This window comes from Teleopsis dalmanni, chromosome X (assembly GCF_002237135.1).
Source record: "Teleopsis dalmanni isolate 2A chromosome X, ASM223713v2, whole genome shotgun sequence".
In the NCBI taxonomy this organism is placed as follows: Eukaryota; Metazoa; Arthropoda; class Insecta; order Diptera; family Diopsidae; genus Teleopsis; species Teleopsis dalmanni.
The window spans coordinates 18,082,434-18,108,419 of record NC_051848.1 but is presented as its reverse complement, the minus strand read 5'-3'; the positions used below and the strand labels follow the sequence as shown (position 1 = coordinate 18,108,419).

At 30.8% G+C, this 25,986-nt stretch overlaps 1 protein-coding gene across 1 annotated transcript in view; it reads right to left on the bottom strand.

Moving 5' to 3' along the window:
- The window catches only part of LOC119688214 (protein turtle), a 122,418-nt gene that overhangs the window by 76,063 nt on the left and 20,369 nt on the right, over nucleotides 1-25,986 (bottom strand). Inside the window, exons 3-4 of the mRNA XM_038102897.1 lie at nucleotides 20,293-20,414; nucleotides 4,296-4,578 (exon numbers count right to left, since the gene is read on the bottom strand). Of these exons, the coding sequence (XP_037958825.1) occupies nucleotides 4,296-4,578; nucleotides 20,293-20,414 (405 nt within the window). The remainder of the gene's footprint in view (nucleotides 1-4,295; nucleotides 4,579-20,292; nucleotides 20,415-25,986) is intronic.

The window sequence follows — 25,986 nt, the reverse complement described above, 5'->3', positions numbered from 1 at the left end:
TTAACCTTTTGGATATATTCTTATAAAAAGTGAAGAACTAAAATGCTACTGATGTTTTGGTTCTACTATATGACGGTTCATAAACTTATGGAATATATGTTATTTATTCTGAGTATGCATAAATGTGATAAACTGAACAAGAAACTGAACAGTTTTTATATTATTTTGTTATCGTGTATCAATAATGAATTACTTCTTAATAAGTAATTACCTGCAGGTTATAACTAATTCCTAAATATCTTCAAGCACCTAAAAATATGCAATTTGTACTCTATATCGTGATATTTATTTTACACCCTATTATATTAGTGGCTTAAATTCGCCTTGTTCCAAAGACAACAAACAACCTTAGAAGAACTCAATTTCAACTGAAATTATCAAATCAATGGTTACAGATAGGAGTTGGAGTGGAGTGTTATATATGCGAAAAAACAAATCACAAATGAAAAATGCAAAAGAATATATAATAAATTATGAAATTCACTTAAACATGCACAAAGGGACAAGCAAATACGTGACAGCCACACATAATCACACTCATCCAATCAAAAACAGGGAAACACATTGGCATGGAACTAGGCTCATGTGCCTAAAAGTATGCCACATTTTTCACACGTACGAAAATGGTTGAAACATGCCAAGAAAAAAATAGGCAAAACTACATTGAGCCAAAAAATACAAATCACAAAAATTTCAAAATAGGGGAAGAGAAGAAGAAATTATAACCGAAAACATAAACAGGAGAACAGAAAGAAAAAAAAGAAAAATAAAAAATATTAAATGGAATTGCAAAAGTAAAAAAGAAAAAGAAATAAATAATGGTAAGTAGGAAATATTGTTCGAAGTGACAAACTCAAGGGGTTTCGGAATAGAGCACAGGCAATTTACAATTTATGACAGGACAGTTGATGGCATTAGTGGGGAATAAACGGTATACGGTACAAAGGTAGTAGTCAGTAGTCAGTAGTCAGTAGTGAGTAGTGAGTAGTCAGCTGTTAGTTGTTAGTTGTTGGCTGTTGGCTGTTGGCTGTTGTCTGTTAGCAGTTAGCAGTTAGCAGTCAGCAAACTGTAGTGAGGCGAAAAACCGTAAGGGAAACACGTGATGTTGATGAATTTGAATTTGTGACAACTGATTGCTTAGAGGTGAAAAATTGCTTAAGAAGATTTCTATATTTAGTTGATGTGCTTAAAACTGAAATATACGCATCCACCCACCCCTAGCACCAAAAATCTAATACATATACCACATAAGCGACTGTTCACAGTTATGCAAGGCACGGCAAGGCAAGGCCAGGCCAGGCAAGGCATGCATGCAGGATGATGATGAAATGGCAGAGCGAAATCAGAATTATTCCATATAAAATGAAAAATCTACTTAACTCAAACTGAAACTTAAACTGAAAGTCATCATGATACACTTTCAGTTGTAATCGCCTTTGGTACGTGCGAGTTTGAAAAATGGGAATCATATTTTGTGCGGCAACAGTGCTTTTGTGCGAATTGCGAATGCGAAGGAGCCCCGCAGGAAGACAAGAAGGGTTCTTTATATTATTTAGGTGATAACAGCTTTACTTACACAAACAAACACACACACACACACACACATACACACACAAAACTGAAATTTATAACTCTGAATAAGAAAATTTGATGTGTGATAAAAAATAATTTATAATGACAAATCTGAACTAATAAATTGTGCGAAACATTTCAGTTTAAAAAAAAAAAATATGAATTTAGTTTTATTTAAAATGGAAGAAAGGATTTTCTTAGGAAAATTGTTGGTATGGTACAAAGAAAAATATTGCTTGCAGAAAAAAAATTTATGCAAAAAAAAAATTTTGGAAGAAAGAAATTTAATAATATAATTCTTATTGAAAGACATGACTGAAATATGTATTATTAAAAATAACAATAAGATTGAAAGTACTTGAATGTTACACGTATATTTAGTCAAAAGTCGATATATCCTTCGCTACAGAACAATATACCCATCGTCTGCGTACCACGTCAACTGGCACTTAAAGATCGGGTACGCAAAAGCTGTGCCAAAAGATCAGAGTTCACTAATCTCAGTAAAACTGAAATCCTATTATTAACTCCGATTATTAACATACACTGTATCGATTGCTTATTAATAATATCAGTGGTATCTGCCAAGAAAAAGAAGAAGAATTGTTTACCTCTAGCAAGGAGAGAAGAACTCCAAAGAACTTATAGAAACTGATATCAGAAGTCTCACAAAATTCACAAAGAGAATAAATTGGTTCAAATCATGCATGTACATCTTAAATCAAAAATATACACCTCGCAGAAACTTTCAAGATAACCAAATACTAAGAGAGAAGACGTCCTTAAGATCTGCTCTAGAGCAACTCAACCACTACATGTAGTGATATATATGTAACTCAATTATCTGAAGAGTAGCATTAAGTATAAATCGTAAAGAACTTGTAAAAGGAAAATAAGAGTAAAAGACGTCAATCTCATATGAGCCTGCAATTAATGAATTAGCGCATACATAACATGGTCTACATGAAATCTGTTTAAGGATCGGTTTTAAACATAACTTTGCCTAATCTGTTGAGGGACATAGAAAGAGAAAGACAATTAAATTAAATGAATTCATATGAAATAAGACTGTTTCAATTAAAAAAACAAAACAACATAGAAATTCATTCCACAAACTATTATGTTAGACGGTGTAATGTGGGATTCATTTATTTGATCACAATGTCAATCGGATAATGAAGAATAGTCAACTACATGAAGTTGATACTGGCTCACTCCATGAATCCATAAGTTTCAGTGAAAAAATAATAGAAAAAATTGAAATAATCATGGAAGATCGTGATATCCAGTTGACATACTCGTAATAGATATTATCTCTAATATATAATATATATATCATAATAGAGATAAATAATGAGTAGTAAAAAAATCGGAGTTCTTCAGAAATTAAGACTGGAGACTAAGAATGGAAGCATATAACTCAGTCTGGTGACCCTCACAATCTAAGAATGGTCTTGTCAATGGCAGTGTAAAAAATTTACGGAATGTTTTACAGGTAAATAAAGTAGTAAACATATTTCTATCCACAAATCCTCTTTTCTTTACTTGATATACACGTAAATGTAAAAAGAATACAAACATTTATTATAAATGTCGGCAACGAAGAATCAGTGCCTAATCAAGCAGCAAATATGTGTTTTAGAAAGTATGAGTAGATGAGTATTATAAAATCACTACGATGTCTGTTTTCTACATTGAGTACAGCATTTGGAATGGGAAAACACCACTAAAACTTTCTTGGTGATATTCTTTACCAACATATCCTAATATTATCAGCACAAAAAAGCCGGCAGTCGGTCAAGACCCGTTGCGGGAAACTTACTTGGGGTGGTGATGCTTTCATATATATAAGGCACTTGCTATGCTCGAAGCAGCTTAAATATTTTTCAAATAAGCATTATCGATGCACATACCTTGTAATGTCCGCATATTACGAGAACACGAGAGCAACGTGTGCAATATTTTAATCAATCAGAGCATCAAAGCGATAAACACCAATAGATTGACGAGAAGAGCGATGCGCATTATTTGTGCCTCGTGCGAAGCGCATCAAATACATTTGTTGGGTGGTTACCATTACACATACTTAAGAAATTTTTCCTCACCTTTCAGGAAAGAAATACAAAAGTCAATGGTATTTTCTGTATGGTACGTGCGGATGCAACTGAATCAAATTGATGTACAAGGTATGTTGTAAATTTGTCCATATTAGCAAAAGAAAGAATATTATTTTTTTTTTTTTGACCCAATTATGATAATTGTCAAAGAAATTTGACAAAGAAATTTGTCAAAGAAATACCACAAGAAGAGAACACTTTTTTTGAAACTAGTGTTGAAAATTCAACGGAAAGTCGAAAATGCTTTGCTTAAAAATATTTTCATAATTTGGACGTGTTCATTTCAATAATTCGATCATTTTGATAGGAGCAAATAACGCTCTTATTAAGAGTGGTGGCACTATAAATGCAGTAAAATTAATAATTACACACCTTTTCAAATGATCTATGTGTCAAAGAAACAGAATATCTTTGCGTTCCTTCTTCCCTGTTCCATACGCTATGGATGGGGTATTATACATTGCCAAATAATCTGTGTATTGACTCATGATACTTTATTCTTATTCATATACAGTGTCTAATATTGTATAATTAATTTTATTTGAATTATTTTAAAATAATTGTTTAAATACTTGAAAAAGAAAGTAATGTTAAAATTTTACTTACCTAAATTAACATAAATAATATCCTCTGGTGTAACGCTAAATCGTGGCGGTGCATGCACATCTAAATGGAACCATGTACCGTTTTTATGCTGTTTGGGATCACGGTTTAGGAACACAACTTTGCACTCATACCAACCCTGATCCGACTCTTTGATGTTGGTCAAATTGAGTGACGCAGAACCGAATGGCGAGTCCTGTGACACACGCGAGACGCGACCTTTGTAACCCTCTTCGATGTGTTCTGGATAGCTTTCATACCATATGTAAATGGGTAAATCGGAGCCCTGTATTTTGTATTTTGTTTGTACGCATATGTACGTATGTACGTTTATATTTCAATACAACGTATAAAGTTAACAAAAAAGAGAAAAGTAAATTGTTTGAGTTAGTAAATTAGCAGAAAGATTTTTGTTGTTAAGGTTGTTAAACAAAAAAATAATGAAACTATAAGTTTTAATTATAAAACTCAACTGAAAATATCTATAAATATTTTTACACGTAACTAAAGATTTACAAGCCGTTCTTAATATGGTTTTGTTAATATACTTTTCAGAGTTGATTTAATTAAAACTAAAAATATTATTATTTTACTTTTGTTTACTTTAATTTTATATACAAAATGCAGCGTTGCAGTTCAATGCAATTTGTCAGTGTTGCTGTGTGGCACTTTTACTTAATTTCAAACCAACAAACCAACAAACCAACAAAACCAATAAAACGAAATATTTAAACAAATTAACTGAATAAGGTACTTTGTTGTATGAAAGCGATTGTTTGCAATTCATTAATAATTATTAATTATATTTATTGTACAAGAAATCATAAAAATAAAATAAAAATTAAAACATACAATAAGCACCAGTGTTACATATTCAAGAGTATTTATGTACAATAAATACGAGTACATAAAATAAAGCATTTCATGTAAAAATAGTGCTACTGATTTATAATGGAAGTTGCTCGTATGCAATGGCAGTTGCAGTCGCAGTTGCAGTTGCAGTTGCAGTGGCAGTTGCAGTTGCAGTTTTATTGCGGTTATTTGCTTAAAAGGATTCTTTTAATCATGAAAAATAAATTTATATTTAATTAAAAAGTATCGATACATCATAAATTTATTATTGTAACAAAAAATTAAATAAAAGTTGAGTCATGCAACGTTTACACTAAAATTTGATAATAATTGAATTAATTATTTATGTTTCGCAGTTAATTAATTACAATTTACGGAAGGAATTAAATGAAGCTTCGTTAATTCCTTAAACGCATTGCAAAAATAGGAGATAGCATTATTGCTTTGTTCAAGGATTATGAAAAATATTAATTGGGTAATAAATATTAAGCCTTATTTATTGAAATATATATGTAGATAGATATAATTGATAGATATAATAAAGTATATTTTGGTGTAATAAATGTATTTAATTAACAAATAATTTGAATTCAATTTACAATACATATGATAAAGTAGAACAATGTGAAGTAGTGGTCAAAAGGTATTTAAATTTTTTGCCATTTAAATCATTTGTACATTTATATAAATTCAAGGAGCTGAAAGCTTTCAGTCTCACAAAAGAAATCATATCAACTTCCTAGGGAAACTTGTGAATAACCTGCTACTGTGGTAGCTCTATATGCATGTAGAAAGATATTGGGGACCAAATGGAGCTTTTCTTCTGATTTATGCACTGGTCTTATACAACGGTTGTTAGATCCATATTACTTGATGGCAATCCAATATGGCAAACTTAAATTAACAAACAAAAAAAGCATGCATGAAGCCTTTGGTAATGATATAGCAGGCCTCGGTGTTTTACACCACTAAAACCATAAGAACAACTCTAACTGCTGCTCTTGAAGATATTCTCAACCAACCACAGGTTGACCTTTTGCAGAAAATAGAGCATTAAAGTTAGCTGAAAGACTACACATAACTGAGCAGCTAACTCGAACATCCTTTGGACATAGCTCTATGAAACGTAGTACTGCAGACTGATAAGACTATATTATGCATCACACTACCGATTAGGCATCATTGAAAAAGAATAAAAGCAATTATCGAATATGAGGAATGCTGCAAAGCGGAATAACATCTATGCAGATGGGTTTAAAATACGAGAAAGAGTTGAAGTCAGCATCTATTTCAAATCTAAAATAGCTTTAAAACAGTTTTATAAATTTTTCGAATAGTCTGATACAGTGACGACGCGTGCCCTATCTGGAAGGGTGTGCGGCCCTTCTATAATGTTGTTTTTACATGTACCACTTATATTAAAATATATGAGATGTTTTATTAATAATAACTATATTATGTTAGGCAACAATATATTCGTAATATTATATTAACAATTCATTAACAAAATAACATATTAAACAAATTAAATTAATAATTTATATATAAATTTAATATTATATCAAAAACAAAACTTTTCATATACTTGTAACATCAAACCAACTTTTTTCAAACAAAAGAGTTTTAACTCAGAACCATACATGTTTATCCAGTGATCAAACAAAATCAAACTCACTTGCAACGTACAAATGTGCGCACATGTACTCCGCACAGTAAGAACAGAAATTCGTGGGTGTTACTGTTAAAAGGGGAGAGACGAAATGTGATAGAAATGTATGGTGAGATGAGCTGCAAACTTCAGCCGCTCATGCAATCACTTTGGCAAATCATCATGTTGGATTCGTATGCATGCAGTTGATATTCGAAGAGAACAGAAAATTACTCTCATACAATTCCCACTATATAAATCTCTATTTCTGATATTACGAACGGGAGCACACACACATTATTTTGTTCATATGCAACGTATGAATGTGTGGTCAACTTCTTTGCACACAAAGGGGAGAGACGAAATATAATAGAAATTTTCTGTGATTTGAGCTGCAAATATATGAGCACAACTAACAAGTATAGCGGCTAACAGAAGTAAATTGATTGAGTTTTCATAGACAATTATATTTAATTGTTTTTGCTAAAACTTTAAAAATATATATATATGGAAATGTAATAAATAATAATAATTCTTGATGTGAAGATACTTAATAAATTTATGTACCTATGTTATTTAACATTTTGCAAATTATGTTAGGGTGTTCACCGCACACCTCCGCACCTTAGAGCAGTCGTCACTGGTCTGATATGTATCAGAAAGAAATATTTGTCGGTAAAACGCACTAGCAGCGTTGATTGGAGAGGTGTAATAAACCGGGAATAAACGAAATTTTGTAGTATCTCCTTTGTTTCTGATTGAACTTTGTCTTTGATGTTATATTGAATTATCTTGTAAAATTGGCAAAATTCTGTGTACTATCATCAACTACCGTTGAGGTGTCTAATCTGGTATCGCAATGAAACTTTTAGTTCTATGAGTGGAATTGGCCAGCTAGTACAATTATCCATTCTTGAGCTTTATCTAAGCTCTTTGTTGAGAAGAGCTAACTATAAGAGCATATTTTATTAAGCTTAGGCACTAAAGTTTGTATATTGTTTTTATGTTGCAACAATTTGCCATTAAATTTGATTGTGTGATTAATTTCAACTATTTATTATAAAAGACATTAACATATGCACTATTTTTATCATTAGATGTAAATGTAAATGTAGGCATTAAATGTAGAAGCAAGTCTAACAAAATGACCACTTTACTTAGGCACTAAGAAAGGACCCAAATTAATACCACAGTTCTATAAGTTCTAAATAGCTTAAGTCAAAATTACTCAGGCTATGCTTTGAATACTTATGCCAGAGGTATTAGACAAACATTTAGCAAAAGGAGACCGCTGAGTGGATATTCTCATTTAAACAGTTGTCTGGTAGCGATAGAGTGCAGATTTAGTAATAAAAAGTCTTATAGCCTACTTGTAGGATTAACAAGACAATGGTATAAAACCGAATATATATAATGGAAACTACTGAATGGATCTTTGAAGAACTCCCTGTGCTTAACATTAACTAATCTACTAATCTACTACTAATTTAACCAAAATATTTCTTTAAAAACACATGAAAGCGGCGACTAAAGAGTGCTTAAAATGCCATAAGCAATACTTCACCGTCAGCTTTAATATTTATAACAAAAGTTGGCAGCACTGCAAGGACTAGAAGTTTTGCAGTCAGTATTAAGATAAGTAAACTTTTCCGGCTGCTTATCTTCAACTCCTTTTTGCCATAATTTTTTTTTTTGGCAAAGTTGTTGTCATCTTCTATTTTTCTTTTTGTTTTTTGTTTTTTGTTTTCTGTTTTTTTGTTTTTTTAATTTTTCGAAAGTATTTTAAAACTTTATTTCCTGCTACTAAATACACAAATACCAACAAACCCGCATGCAAACACTTGCATAAAACATAAAAACATAATTTCAGCTGCCAACGAAATCAACAAAATCGTAGTGTGTAAACGAGGGTGTGTACACTTCCACTCATGTTTGAAAGTGTGGATATGTGTGTCTGTGTGGTATTCTAAGTGTTCAGACTCTTTTCATGACATTTCTATATGGCTTAACCCAGCGATGATGTTGTGAGCTGATAAATTTAATGACAGGATTCACAAGGATTAGCTTGATTAATGCTAAAAATGTTTAAGCTTGCAAGGAAAATATCTACAATACGAACAATACGAATGAAACAACAACTGAACAAACTTAGACATGTGAAACAGTCGATTTGTTATTGTTGTTGTTGTTGGTGGTGTTGCTCGTTTTTGTCGTTAAAAATTTTTAGTTTGACATAAACAATTGCAGTGACATTTGTAACGGCAATAATCTCTGAAGTCAGCATAGAATAACAGAGTTGCATGTTCCTCTATGTAACGCCATTTTGCGCTATCAAATAAAAAAAACCGACAACAAAGTCACTACCGCTCTTGTTGTTGTTGTTGTTGCTGCTGTTGGCTATAAATCAATGCAAAAATTTGGTTTTTGCAACAAAAAAAAAAAAAAAAAAAACACGAAAAAGAAAATGAAAATGAAATCATAAAAGCACTTTTAATGCAAAAAAAGCAAAAAAAAAAATGTAAATTTATCGATATTTTTAGCTTAAAAATATTATCCTTTCGTTGCTTTGTCAATAGTTTTGTTTTTGTGCTTTTTGACTTTATTAATGTTTTGATTTTTTTCCTTCAAATTCCTTCAAAACTATTGAATTATGTCGGGGCATATATCAATCGATTGCAGCATTTGACGATCCAAAAAAAACACATAAATTGCATTTCATTTGCAATTTATGCACTGCAATGCAGTTTTGTTGCATGTTGCATGTTTGGAAAAAAGGATATTGCATTTTTCATGTTATTATATTTTGTGTTTTTTTTTTTTGCTTTGGATTTCTACAAGTGCTCAATTTATGCAATTTAATTCACTCGTTTGCATATTGACTTATGCACCAGCATACTCGCACATACACGCATACTCATACCCATCCATCGCTACTCATCGGTTGTTGTTTTTGGAAAAGAAAGACAATTCATGCACATGCATGTCAATAAAAATTTATTGTTTTCATATTTTATGAGTTCGATTAGTGCAATCAACAAAATATGACGATGCAAATATTTATTTTTATTAATAATTTTATATTATTTATACAATAACATATAAGCCTTTCCCCTCGCTTTATTATTTCCATCAAATTTGCATGAACATATTTTCATTATTTTTTACATTTGTTTATTTTTTCCTTGTTGATTCACAAATAAGTACCATTTATTCCAATTAAATTGATTATAAAAATAAGTTTTTGTGTCATTATTTTCGGATATAGAAATTCTGAAGAAGAAGGAGTTACCACATCGTTTCTCTCTCTCTCTCTCTCTCTCTCTCTCTCTCTCTCTCTCTAGAACATTTGTTTTTTCCTGGAATGAAGTAGCAACCTGTATGTGTTAGGAACTTCCTTCGCACTGATGCCTAAATGAGAGTAATAGCTAAGTGGGTATATCATATCGAATAAAGCAATAAATCTGTGAAATGGAAATTCAATATTACAATTCATTGAAGGTATTGAACTTGGTAAAATACTCTAATTCTATGAATGGTGCACAATTGGTTCCTACATCGCAATGCAGATCCTTCAACATAATAACAATAATAAGAGAAGCGACCGCTCATTGGTCCAGAGCTCTTCTGTGGGGTGACAAATAGTTTCACAAATGATTTAATGCGTGAACGGTACAAACAAAGTCTACTTGAACACTGGATAGCTCAAACAGGCATGCGGTAATCAAGAAGATTTATTGATCCTGCAGACATCAAAGTATTCACTATCCTCAACCTAAGCAGAAATAATATTATAAGACACTGTAGACTCAATTACCATATGAGGAATGTAGGTGTGATAGAAAGTGTTTCATGACGACTCTGTCATGAGGAGGAGGAAACAACAGAAAATGATCTATGTAACTGTTCAGTGACACAACGTAGACCTAGAAGCGCAATCTTCTTCCCTAATCAAGTAGGTAAAATCAGGTCCTCAACAAGTACGATATTTATTAATAATCGAGATTTGTTTTTGTTAGGCATTTACGGACACAATAGATCTTTTAGGTTGCGGTGCATTCATAGCCAATTATTTAATAATAATAATAACTTTTAATATATTATAGTAAGAAACAAATGTTAGTACCGTAACTGTTATAACTTATGCTATAACTTTAGATATACTATATAGATAATATAGTTGTGAACGCATAGCACGGATTTTGCAAGAGGTGAGAATTCACTGCATCCAATTTGACGAAAGATTTCTTACACAGATCTATTGTTAAATCTTATATTGTTAAATTTGTTTAAATATTTAAATAATTGTTTAAATTTTGTAAAATTTTATATAGTAACTCTTTTAGTCTGTGTTATTCTATAATATGCCCTAAGAAGCCTTAAGTGGTCTACGAAAAGTTTGAGAATGTATTTCAAAATGTGGATAACGCCTGCAGATAAATAGGATAGTTTTGGTTTTAAATGCCATTATAAATAACATGAGCAGGTAGTTCATATGTAACTAAAATATTACGCATATGCAAAAAATATAAGATTTCTACCAGTAATTAAAGGTAGCACATTGGTCAATTGATTGTCTGCTTATTTTTGTATTGAGTAGTGTTTAATATTGTCAATTATCACAGTAAACGTTAACACATTTATCGAAGTACTTTCAAGTACTAGGTATATACTGTACTTTACTGGGTGGCATATGTTTGGCACCACTTGGTATATGACATAAGTATGTCATATGCAAACTGTATTGTCGGTTTTGACTTCTTTAAAGCTACAAGCTACTCCCATATAAATCTGTTGAACTTAACTCCCCTCCCATTGGAATAACATTAGAGTTTATCAAATAGATAAAAACAAAAACTTTTCATATGTGTGGATTATTTTGAAAGTTCTTATGCAGATTATAATGGCGTATTTAATCTATACAAAAGCAAACTCAGACTATTATGCTTTGTTCTCATGTACTACAAATAATTGCGCAGAATTAAAGTATAGATAAAACCGAAGGTAGTGGAAATTATCTAAAACTTTTGATTCCGCACAAATGGTTTTGTCAAGCAGCAAAAATGCATAAAAATGCATAAAAATGCAGCAAAAATGCACAAAAATGCAGCGAAAAAGCGGAAAAGCGGAAAAATGTCACTAAAAACTCAAAATCCATGAGAGGAGAAATTCGCAGTAGAATTAAAAAAATAGATAAAACTGCATGTTTTTTTTTAGTTCTTAAAATAATATTTTTAAATAACTCACTTGTAGACACATTTTTTTTTATATTTTTATTTTAATGCCTTTTATGCGGAACTACAAAATTTTGACAAAAATTTTCGATGGCAAAAAGACTGAAAAATTTCCAAAAAAATTGAAAGAATTAAATAAAGTTTAGCACATAAAAGTGAGTTTGTTCGAGTTATCTGCACATATGTATTTACAAACATTCATACGCATGCATACATACATACTTAGCTACTGCGTTTTTCTTCAGGCTTATGTGCGCTTATGCTGATAAAAACGGACACAATATTTCCACAAAACAATGACACAAAAGTAGAACGACAGTAATTCGACCGAAATTAAAAGGATTAAATTGCATTATCCTTTAATTTATTTGACAAAGTTTATACGCAAAAGTATGTTGGCAAAAATATGTCAGTAGATACTGACATAATATTTGCCAAATTTTTTTCCATATTCGTTCGTACCTGGAACTAATATCTTTGCTATACGAAAAGAAAAATACCTTTCAACTTCTACTCATTCCCACAAGCAAAATATATAAAAGAGATGATAGCTTTATTCAACGGAATTGCATTATCAATTAAAATTTGATGCGATTGAGTAACGCAAAAATCCCATCTCCAAAAAAGTGCTTGAAATGAGCACAAATAAGCTATCAGCATAAGCGATAACAAATATTTTATAGTCAGCATATCTATTCACTTATCCATCTGTTTATGTATATGTCCCTATATTTATCTATTTATCCACCCATCTAACTCGCTACCTATGTATTTATCTATCCATCTCTCGATTTGTTCACATATCTATGTATGCGATAAAAAAATATAAAATGAAAAAAACTTTTTTTCTTAACTCTGTATCCATAACCTGGAGACTGGTCAATGAGGGGTATCAAGGTTATGAAAGGACAAACATTTCAGAAAGGTCTCAAACGATTCTGCAGAGTTTACGACTTAATTCGCATGTAAGAAGAAGACAGTCTTGCTTACCTTTGGAAGAAGTGATAGAGTATGCGGAGACAAAAAATACATCAACCTTGAATAAACACAGTTAGAAAAGATCTTAAACCTTAGCAAAAACAGCTCTAAGTGCCTATAAATTTCATCAAAGAAATATGATCATTCTTGTGGACTGCATCTGAAGGACCAGGAAAAGGCATATATCAGTTGCAGCTGGAATTGGGTTCTGTGCCTATTAATCTCGAAGGCTTAGCTAAATCCAAACACATAGCAGCTGTAAAAATTTTTTATGGGCTAAAGCTGGTCTACTGAAGTATTGTGTAAGTATGAGATGATTATGGATGTATTTCAAAAACTGAGATAATTAGTGACGAATGTGAGAGGAAAGTATATTTGAAAAACCTCAGATAGTTAAAATAATTCTACTTACTAAAAAAAAACAACCGCGAATACAGTTGAAAATATTTTCAAAAATATTTATAAATTTAGGTGTCCACACAATTAAACTTATACATATGTACTTCTGTTATACAAATTTATTTTTGTTATATATTTACTCACTACCTCAATTAATTTTTTGATTTTTGTAGTTTTTTGTAGCCACAAAAGGATGTCGTATCCTTTTTTGCATTTTGCGGTGGATTATTTATTGCGAAATTGCGCTTTATTTATGGCTTTCAAAGCTTTTGATTTTGTTGCAAATTTAGTTGATTAAGTGCAGTTTGATCAGGAATAGTTGCAAAAGTGCATCAAAATGTTAATTTATGCTTAATTAAGGCAACATTAGTTGGTTGCATGTGCAGAAAATGAAATAATATTTTGTGCCACACCCACAAGTTATGTGCGTGATTGGTCACTTGGCTGGCCACTTGGCTGGCCAGTTGGCTGGCCAGTTGGCTGGCCACTTGCTGAGGTGAGTCCACTGGTTCAGCTCCACTGGTTCAATTTTTTAGTGTAAACATTGCATTCAAAAGTCACATAAATTACTTCAATGAATGAACAAAAATTAAAATATTTTAATAATAAACAAACAAACAACAAAGAAAAACACAAGGATTGCATTAAAAAGTACTTGCTAAAAATTTTAATTTCGATACTAATTCAGGTGCATATGCAGTTAAGTGGCTAAATGTATAAAAAAAAGAATACCAAGTGCCGAGTTCAAGCTAATTTAGTATGCAAAATGGGCTAAGCTACGGAAATAAATTTCTGCTCTACGTAAGCTGAAGAATATAAATCAAAGTTCAAATGAAACTTACTAAAATTATCTAGTGTATATATAAAGTAATGGAAAAAAGTAATGGAAAAAGTAATGGAAAAAGTAAAGGAAAAAAATTGTGCTCGAGTAATTTTGCTTATGTATATTCCATTGAATATTTAAGTTGTCTGTGCAATTTAGTAGTGAGACAATTTCGTCAAGAGTGGAGTAGAGAAAGTTTCATTGTTTCAAAATTTTAAATAATTTATATAATTTATATAATTTTTTTTTAATTTCAAATAGGAAAAAATGTTCCAATTGCGTGTTGTGTAAGGAATTGCTTCGAAATGATATCTTAAGTTTTAAAATGTATGTTAATATTCTTTTCTGTTTTTTTTTTTTGATTTATAGATACAGTGGCATCTAAGTTTAATATACATAATATTTCAAATGTAATGTAATGCAATTAAAGGCTAAACATTTTTGTTGCTGTTAAGTTGGAACAGAAATGTTAAATCGGCTGTGACATACTCAGGTATGTCAGACTATCATTTTTGGATATCATTCAAGTTGCGCTCTCTCTTGCTCGAATTTATTCTAGCGACCGAACTTGAACATGCTCACATTCAAAATTTGTCATTCAAGCATAGTTTTTGAAGAATAACGGTGTTCACGCACGCTGTAGGTGTGTTAATGTAGGTTAACCATGCAAAAATATGATTTTGAATGGCGAATGCAAGTTTTTGGGTGTTGGAGATAGTCGAACACGACATATTTGCGAGAGGCTAAATGATGTACTCCCCAAAATTTTGGTGAGCACTTGAACATGTTGGATGCGTGTCATTCAAAGGTGTAGACTATAATGTTTGAGTTTCATTCATGGACTTTCTCTTTTGAATGAAACTCAAAAATGTTAGTCTGCATCCCGCTTAAAATGGAGAATCAAAAGCTTAAAGAGCGTTTAGTGCAACGGAAACGACACACATGTTAGTGCTTTATGTTACATGTAATGTGAAGTTGTCTTTACATTTTCTGTTCTCTGTGAATATGTGTCCGAGGCAAATGATTATGGATTGATTATGTATGATCATTCGGCATTATTTGATGCCTACATTTTGATTGGTTGCTGAACACGTCTTACAGACTGCTGTTATGTTAAGGAGTGGCAGTGCAGTTTTGCTTTCCTGAATTGTGATGCAATGTGGGCATTAACATAACATTAAACTAAACTCATTGACTCGTTTATGTGCCTCTTATTTTCAATTCGTGTAAAGACGAACCAAAATTTCTAATATATTTTACTTGCATATTTCTAGGAGGCAAAAATAATGCGTCAAAACTAAAAATTTCTATGCTTCAAATGCTTTAGTTTTAATTATAAGAGAAGGGGACGTAGAAAATGATTTTACATTATACTGGTACACGGTGTTTTACAGTGAAACTTTTAAGTATCTTATATCATTGATTCAAAATTATAATTATTATTTCATAATAATAATTATGAAAGTTATTATGAAAGCTTTGAGTTTTAAGATTTTTCTTAAAAAACAAAAGAAGAAGATTAATTATTTATAAGTTTCTGATTCCTATTGAGGCATTAACTTTAATTGCATTACTTAATTAGTATGTATATAAATATATATATATATTATAAGATTAAATCATAAGATTAAATATACATTTCTGTTTACTTATAAATCTAATAGAAATATAATATATATAGGCGTGTGCATGTTCATTGTTTGCAAATTGAGTAAGGAGGAGAATTATTTAATGGAAAAATTTTATTAAAAATTAATTTTCAAAATAAAATAAATAAGTTAAGAGTAAAAGAGTAAGGAAGGATTTGTACAAAAAAATGCAATTTGCTGCAGAATGTGAGTGAATAACATAATTTTTATTAGTATTATAAAAATTTTGTAATTTAATATTAACTTATTACTGCTTATATAATATATATATTTTTTTAAATTTTTAATTTAATTTTTTATTGATTTTTTTTTTTTGTTTTAATTAATGCTTACAAATTTAGTGTGTGAAAACTAATTACAGCTATTTTAATTAAATTTTTGATGATTTCTTTTTTTTTGTTTTCTTTTTAATGGGTTTCATAACGATTCTTACTAATTAATTTGCATTGCAATGAATGATGGGTTCGTTTCTTCTCTCACTCTCTCTTTTTGTTCGATTTTAAAATTAACGGATTCAATAAAAAAATTTTTGCATCAATTTTTTAATTAGTAACTTTAGAATTTAAAATTTTTAAAATAAATTCAATTCGTTTTTCAAATCAGAAAACCGATGTGTATAGTTTTTTTTTATGTTTTGGTTCTTATTTAATTTTTTCTTTGGTTTTTTTGAATTTCATACTCGTTCTAGTATTAGAAAAGAATAGCGAAATAGCTTAAAAAATATAATAAAATAATTGTTAAAGTTAAAATAAAATTTTTGATTGTTAATTTGTTAATAATGATAAATAAATTATGATATATAATGTATAACACTGTTTCCATTAAAAATTGGAACTAATTTCTTTTATAAAACGAAGCAAGACAATTCTCAAAACAAAAGTAATTGAAAGCAAATTAATTTTAGTTTAAAAATTTTTTAATAATTTGCATTATTTTGTTATAACACATGTCTTCATAGTACAAGCAGTTAATAATTATAGTTAATTTCATGAGACTAAATTATATATAGTCATAAAATGCGGTAACAGAATCCTATTGAAGAACAATGAAGTTTAAAAAATTTTTAAACTTAAAAAATAATTCTCATTGAAGCCTTGAACGTAATAAAAGTTCAAGTTTAAGAGATTCTTTTTGTCATTTCCGATACCATTCTGCTGCTCAGATATATAAAACCTATTCGTAAGCTCAAAAGTCTCATTTAACAAAGCTTTAACTCATCTATGTATTTATAAGCCAATTACTCTCAATCTCTCTCTCTCTTTCCGAAATTTGTTTGGATTATAGTCTTAGATCCATCTAATGAATTGTTGCAATTCACAATATAATGTTGTGTTGAGACTATTGTACTTACTTAAAGTACAATTAAAACTACTACAAAATTAAAATAAAAATGTCGTCATAAAGTTCGATAAATCTAAGTGTAAACACTTTGCTGGATTAAGTTTCAAATCATGTCACAAATTGATAATATTGGTAAGTTACTTTACTTGCTGACAGTGGTATTTGTATGTTAGTGGGAATTTCAGTTCTTTTAATAAAAAAAAAACACTCATTTAATTTGTTTAAATGTTGGTATTAGTTAAGTCCAATAGCCAAAATGTATATAGATATGTCATCTACTGACAAAATTGTGCAATTGCAGGCGCTATAATATTAGATCTTGTACATCAGTATGAGTATAGCCCCTATCTATATAATTTTCTAAGCAATGAATATGCACTGTTTGACATGGAATGCCATATATCCTTCATTTCAGAAATATCTATTGCAGTAGTCGTATTTAATAATTGTCTTGCCTTGTAATATACTCTGAAGAAATTACTGAAGAAACACTGAAGAATTACTAAAAATAATATATATAAACCAATATTTATTCATGTAGAAACGAAAATAATAGAATTTAATTATATAAAAAATTAATATTTGAATGAATTTGATAAAGAAAAAAAAAGCTTTAGGTATTGTTATGTATTGCGCTAAAAGCATTTTAAAAAGCTTTTTCATAAACTTCATTTTGTTTTTTCAAATATTTGTATATTTAAAAGTGTTCACTGAACGAAAAAGAAAATTAAATAATATTATTTCTTTGAAAAAAAAATGTTAAGTCACTTTAAAACTGAATCATATATTAATATGTTATATATGTTTATATATATATGAAAAATATTATATATAATATATAAGATTCGAAAAGCTTTTTATTTTCTAAATTATTTTTATTTTTTTGTTGTGTATTTGTAAATGTATTAAAAAATTAGTCATATATGCGGTCTCTTTTATTTTTGTAAAATATATATAAATTAACAGAAAAAAAAACATTTATTAAATTAAAAAATGTAAAAATATAAGAATGTAAAACTTGAAATCAACGCTGAAGCGTTGCCAAATTTAAATTTTAAACAATTTTCGATAGATTTTGCTCTACTTTAGTTTTGCAAGTTGAATTTGCAGTCTTTTGATAAGATTTTCGCTTCAACTTGCCGCTCCGTTCAAAAAGCCATTTAAATTATGAACTGAAGTAATTTAAAACGCAAAATACCAATTCTAATAAAATGTAATTTCATAATTTTATAATTTCATTAATCAATATCATATAAAAAGAACGAATTAACGTATCTCAATACCTAAGAGTATTTAAACAACACATTTATTGTTAAAATATTTCAAAATCCACAGAAAAGGAAAATCCATTTTCCAAAACTAACGAAACGAAAAACCAAAAAAAACAATTCAATAAATAAAAATTTAACAAATTCACAGATATTTTTGCTAAAATATTTGTTTAAAGTTTTACTGTACTGTTATTTTTTCATGAAAAACACATAAAAATTATTTTAAATAAAGACTTCAAATGAAAAAGTATGTTTAAAAAAATTTTTATATAAATATATAAATATTTTTTGCTGTTAATTTAATATGCTAAATACTCACGATAAATATTATTTTTATTGTATTTTTTTCTATTTTGTATATTTCATTTGTATTAATTTTTTTCAGTGTATTTATGTTGTTTACAGTACGTGAACGTGAACGTGTCGTGTCGTGTCGTTAGATAAACTAACACACGCACACACTCACGCATACGCACACAAACACATCAATGTTGGCATCATAAAAAGCATAAATTCTGCAATATTTTTTTCAGTGTGGTGGCTAGTTCATAGATTTAATAGCTGTGGGGCTAAAATGAGATGCACATGGGGGATGCACATGAGGGACTTGAGTTTTTGTTGAATTAAAGTTGCTAATTACGATATGTTTTTTGTTCAATATTTATTTATTTAAGTATATGAAGGAAAATACATATATATATATATATATATATATCTATATATATATTGGATTAGCTCATGAAATGGATGAACACATATCGAATGGTAAACGGATGGGATTTAAATAGATTTATTCGAGGATATATTCTGAATTGAATTGACGATTTTCGTATAAGATTGATGACATTTTTCAGACATAAACTGAAACTTTTCTAAATGCAGATTCATAGATTTATCCTTCGGAAATCAGAATTATTTTTTTAAGATGTGACATTTCATCAATCCGTCGTTGTAATCGCCTTTTAATGAAATCTAAGTACATTATGTAAATGACCAAACTGTCACGAAAATTTTGGACAAACAATTTTTGACTGAAACTATCCATTTTTGGAATACTTCTTTAGCATAAAATAAAGTTTCCCTGATGTTTTGATTTCAATGATTTGGAAGAGGAAACAGTAAGTAAAGGAATTCTCTTTTACACTCTCAGTTGAGACATAAACATGAGAGAAATGAGCATTTTGTCCTCATCCTACAATAAAACTTAAATAAATTATGTAAACGTCCAAACAATTCCATAATTTTTGGACAAGGAATTTTTGATAGTAGCTATCGGTGCAAATTTACCACAAACCCGTTATCTCTGGAACGGCAGAATAATGACAGGGAAAGGAGAGTATACAGTGCAAAATGCGCCATTTTTAAGGAGATAAAGAAAGGTCAAGGTAGGCTATTGGTATTCTGGAAAAATTCTAATAAAAGTGACATTGAACAAAGTAAAAGTCTAGAGATGTGTTACTAAAATGTATTTGCCATCGACTGTCAATTGACAGACATAGCTAAGTTGTTTAAAGTAATATTGCAAAATCTTACACTTATTATGACTTAGATTCTGATTTGTTTATATATATAGTTGTTTATATTTCTTTTAAATATTTATGTATTCATTTTCTTATATGTCTTATTAATCATTAGATATGTTTCTGTTTTCATTTCTATGTTATTTTGATTTATGGATCAAACGAACGAACGAACGAACGAACGAGGGAACGAACGTATACGTATATCGAAAAAAATTAACAAACAAAACGTTTTTGGTCGCTTTAATAAAGAGAGTTTAGAGAAGAAAATTACTTGTGATATCGTACCGTTTCGCTCACCTTCTTGTCCCACTGCAGGACATACGGCACCGGATGATCATTCGGGAACTCAACGTGACAATTGAATATGACACCTTCTCCGAGTATTGCCGTGATGTGTACAGCATCTTCTGTTGATTTGAAATGAAAAGAAAAAAATTAACATATTAATTATATTAATAATACAAAGATCTAAATAATTATCATAAATAATGCTAATAATATTTGATGAAAATTTGATGGTAATTTGATATAGACATAAACTGTCGAAAATCTTTTCGAAATATGAATTTAGACAATATATTAAATGGTCAGAACATATTACATTATATCAGTTATAAGCCTTTGAGAGTTTTTTACTAGAAAAGTTTCTGTTTCTTTGGATGTCTCTTTGTATATGAGAAGAAACATTTCCAAGAGGTTTTTTCGTCTACTCGAAGAAAGAAATATTTCCCAAAACAAATACGTTTCAGAATTAAAATCTTTCAGTTTTCATGCACACATGAGTTTGAAATTATTTGATATAAGATTATAATTTTTGATTCAAATTTTCACATAAAATAAAATTTTCCACTCATTCAATTCAAAAGGTTTCTAGAAACCAATTACCTGTTTCCATTGTCGGTTTGATCAAAGAGCTGCCATATTGAAATAACGCAAAAGTGATGCAGAATGGTTAAAATGGATTCAATTTTCTGTTACAGAAATAATCAGAACTTTACACATTCTTTGGGTTACGTGGTCTCCTAAGTCAACAACATTCCACAGAACTATAATTAAGTTTTTTGGTGGTTGCGGCTTAAACTTAGAATTGTTTGTGCACAAAACCACATCTTGTTCAGAAGCGAAAAGTAATTTTAAGATCTCCCATATTAGATACAAGTAAATTCACTTATAAATAATTTTTTATCCAAATAGGAAATCTACTTAATGTAGGATTGCACCCATGCACATGTGCACATGCACAAGTGCTGCACATCTCACTGCAAATGCTTCAGACCCCGGAGTAACGAAAAAATTATAATAAAACTAATTGAGTTTATATTAAGTAACGCAAATATTAATGAAAGCATACTAAGGGTGCATTATTTAGTTAAAGAAAGTGACTTGCATACAGCAAAGTAAGAAGTCTGTACTCAAAATGTGCAATACTGGTTAGACCCCAATCGGAAGAAAAGTACGAAATTTGATATGAGCAAGTCAGGAACCTTTATAAATTAAATATGAAGTTGAAGTTGAAATTGAGTGCTGTTGGATACAAAAATTGCGTAGCACAGCAAAAATTGTTGTTTACCTAGTCAGTGCGGCCGCAGGCCGGCAGTCAGACAAAAAAATCTACAAGGGAATAGAGAAAATGTTGCACAGAAAAAGGGACTGAAAGAAAAAACGGGAGGTGGGAATAGCAAAAATCCAAACCAATGACACTTTTATAATAAGCAGGAAGTAAAGCTACATATACATATTAAAATATTTGTGCTGCATATATAATATTGCAATTGCACGAGTATAAAAGTACACTGCAAAGTTCTACGATCAAAATCCCAAGCAAAGAGCAACAGACAAAAAAGTTATCACAAAAAAGTCTAGTATCGCAAAAAAATCTGAATAAAATGTGCAAAGAAAAAGATTCAGGATATGAACATTATAAACCCAGTCTTAAGAGATATAAATACACCGTAAGGATAACTTAACCCAATGATAAGTTCACACATACACGCGCATAGTCAAGTATGAAATTTTTTTAATAAAATGAAGTACTGAAAATTGTGATATTCCAAGTCCACTCCGTGCCATAGCAAGGATATTTACTTTTTCATATTATTACAATACATACTGAACATAGCAAAGTTCATTCACAGCAATTCATAGGTTCATAGCGGATGTAGCCTTGCTAAACACCAGCAGTCCCAGCAAAAAAACTCGAAAAAAACTTATTTTAACTGCAAAAAGCAATAAAAAAATCTCAACAATAAAGAAAGGAAAAAAAAATATAGAAAAAAGTCAAATTGCAAAACAAAATATGACACAGAAGCAAACAGAGCAGCCATTTTGCAATAAAGTTTAAGTAAAAATAATCTAAAGTATTAACAGGATATACAGGATATCCAGAAGTGAGTGGCAAAAACAACAACGACCAGACACCAACACCACCGGTTATGGCAACGGCAAGTGCAAGTACTCTCGGGCGGTAAGCGTAGGACGGAGTTTATATAAAGTAACGCAGCCAAGCCGATGACGTCGTTTTTATTTCCTTTAATATATATGAACAGGACATGCAATATTCTGGAAAATAAAATTCCAGACTGTAAGGTTTGGAATGAAGCAAAGAAGCAACAACAGAAAGTCATCATACAAATATATATCTTGTACGTTACGTATGTATGGGTATATATATACACATATACAATATATACACATAGAAAAACAGCAATGGGATTTGGAAACGTGCAGCTTTACAGGTGCCACACAAGACCATTGAAAACCCCATACATCCCCATACATTCACATACATTCGCATACAGACAAGTACAGCACACACATGCACACGTCAGCAAGTAGTAGAACTAAAACGAGTCATAAATTTTCATTGTGAAAACGGCAGAAAAATCGACAAGTCGTTCTTGCCATGCAGACATTTCCCTTAGAATGCAACTGCACAAGTCAATGAATGCACGAAGACTGTCCGATTTACTGACGAATCGTCTGTTGCGACAGTTTTAAGGACTAACTGCCTGTTTAAGAAGTTCACAGAAGGCATAGAAGGCATAGAAGGCGTAGATGCATAGATTCGTTTACAGATTAAAGTATTTGATGTTTTCAGCTGATGCACTTCATACCATGCTATGTGTTATACGTCTTGACACAATTGAGAGACACGCATTACACAACACAGCATAACACAACACAAAATAGGCTGAAAGAGTGCAGGACAACCTCTCGAAGCTCAAGTTGTGTTGCCTCTACGTGACACGAAGTTGACACTTGCTTCAGCATTACAAAGCTGGTCATAAAAATGAGCTTTGACCGGGAATAAAGAAAAAATTATGCCATAAATTTCACAGGGTACAGTAATGTCAAGTGTGGCCATAACACGCAATTTGAAATAGCTTTACATTATACACTCTTCCATCTAATTCTGCTTATGGACTTAAGATGTTAGATATGCGTTTTTATATTAATTAGCTCTCTTTTCAGATACGCTAAATATATTTTAGATTTTATTTTCCCTATTCTCCATTCTGCATCGAGAATGTTTTTTGTCGATGTTTTATGAAAGGTGCCTTCTAGGATCTTGACATGTATTGAATGCGGAAATGAATTGAAATGTGCTCTGCAGCTGCAGACAGTCAAATGATATATGATGATTGATCTTGTAAATAGATTTTGCATTCTAACCAATAGAACAGCCGAACCAAACGCACATTGATGAAGTGGCAGTTTTACCATAGTTACCAAATGTAAATCTGCCCAGCTTCAAAAGAAATAAAATAGCCTCTAAGTATCTAAGATAAGCACACTATTGATATAATAAAAAATCTGGAATCATCTTTCTGAGTGGATGAAGATATTTATGTTCATGCTCTCAATGTGCGATTGCATTGTAGTCCTTTTGTGGAGCCATTGTTTTCGCTTAAGATGTCCATATCGAACTCCAATAACTTAATTGTTTCCCAATTTTTTTTTTCTAGAAAATAATTTTTTTTCAATTCGTTTCAAATTACATAAATTCAATATTTTCAATTGATCTACATTGTGCTTAGGGTTAGGATGAACAACGATCCGTAGGCTTGCGTTCTCATTTGTGTTCCTAAAGCCTAAAGATCCATTGGCTGATTTGTGTTTCGAAAAAAACTTGAAGAGTTAAAAACTCGATGGAACTGATTAAGGTGTTTAACACCTGATTGATTTAATGCGATTTAATATGTCTAGGAAACAATATCTACAAATACGTTCAAGTTCAAAAAGTTTCTTCTGCACACCTGAAAGCATAGAGGACTTCACAAAGCGTTCTATCTGTAGAAGCGATCGTATTGCATTTAATCTAATCGCAGTTAAGTAAATTGCATTCGTAATTCAAATCAAGGCAAAGCAAAGCAAAGCAAATGGAAATGAATGCTCAGTTAACAAACTTCAAAGTAGTGTTCAACAATAAAATTGAAACGGCAGGAAGCTCAAGAATCGATAACAGAACTGAGGAGAAGTAGATCCACTCGACAATTCAGAACGGAAAATCCCAATAAATGCAAATAAGTGCACAAATAATTTTCATCGGAATCTCATTGCAGTCTTTTAAGTAAGTGCCAACTGCAAACTGCAAGCTGCAAACTGCAAAGGAGTGCAATTGCATACACCTTAGTGAATGTCCTTGATGAGTTTCGATTATTTTGTGCATTTGTCGTTAGTAAGCAAAGCTGACAAAGTGATGAAATGTCAATAAAACTGGAAGACAACTGACAATGATGCTAACTCCACTGGATATGCAGTGGAGTTTGTTGTGCACTGGGTTATTCTCATTAGTTTTCAATATTTTTGTTGGGTTCAAATTCTTTTCTTCCTTATTTTGTTTTTAGTTTTTTTCACATCCTTTTAAAATTTACTTCACAAATTCATTTTTAAATTTCTTTATCCATTTGTTGAGTTTACTTTACACTACTTTTATCTTTTGTTGTTGCTTCCTTATCATTGTGCTATTGAAGGACACTTGTGTTGCATTTGTCAAAGGATCATAGATTACAAAACGTAATAAGGTTTGTTTCGTTACGTTGTAATATCGAAAAAGGAAGAAACACAATGAGAAAAAGTGTTGGAAAATCTCGAAAAAAACACAAACGTAAGCATGAAGGGAGCAAGCTTTGACACAAAGTTTCAAGCCATGACGATTGTCGAGTGGTGCCAGTGTACAGTGGCGAACCATGTAGCTTCATTTGTACTTTTGACGTGACAAATGAAGGTGACAATTGCAATTTTTGTTCCTTTCGTTTGTTTGCCTCTCTGCTTGCCTGCTTGCCTGCCTTCGTTACTCAGGAATGTGTGCGCTTGTGAGATACTTCTACCATTTTCAGATACTTTTACTTCGTTTTGGTTTGGTTTGGTTTGTCGCTTGATTGTTACAATTTCAACAGTTCGCACCTTTTGTAGAATTACTTTCGAGTGCCAGTGAGCAGTTTTCCTCACAAGTTTTTAGCAGCACACTATTTTCTTCAACAACTCGCTATAGTATCCATAGCATTTCATTTCAGCTCACCCCCAGCGCCTCCAAGTCGTACGTCTTTTCCACATTTTTTCCATGTTCCTTATGAATGTTTTGTGTGAATGTTTCGTAAATGTTACGAAAATTGCTCCTATTGTCAATTTGGTTGCTGGTCAACACGAGAATTGTCACCATTTCCATTTCCTTGTATTTCTCTGACTTTTATTAGGTGCGAGTAGATTGTAAATTACGACACGTTGATAGCACAACAGGCAGGATTAGGTTATTTTTCTATGCCGTTACGACACAATAAATAAGAAAAGAGAAAAATACTGCATTTGATATATAATGGAACCAACAGATTCACACGAGAACTAATATTGAGTGACAGCAGCTGATAAAAAATCCATTATTAAGCTTCATTTTTGACGCCTTCATTTATTTCAATCTTACATTTTCTTCAATTTTATTCAAGGCAATTTCTAATCTTAAAAGGATGCATTATTAAGAAA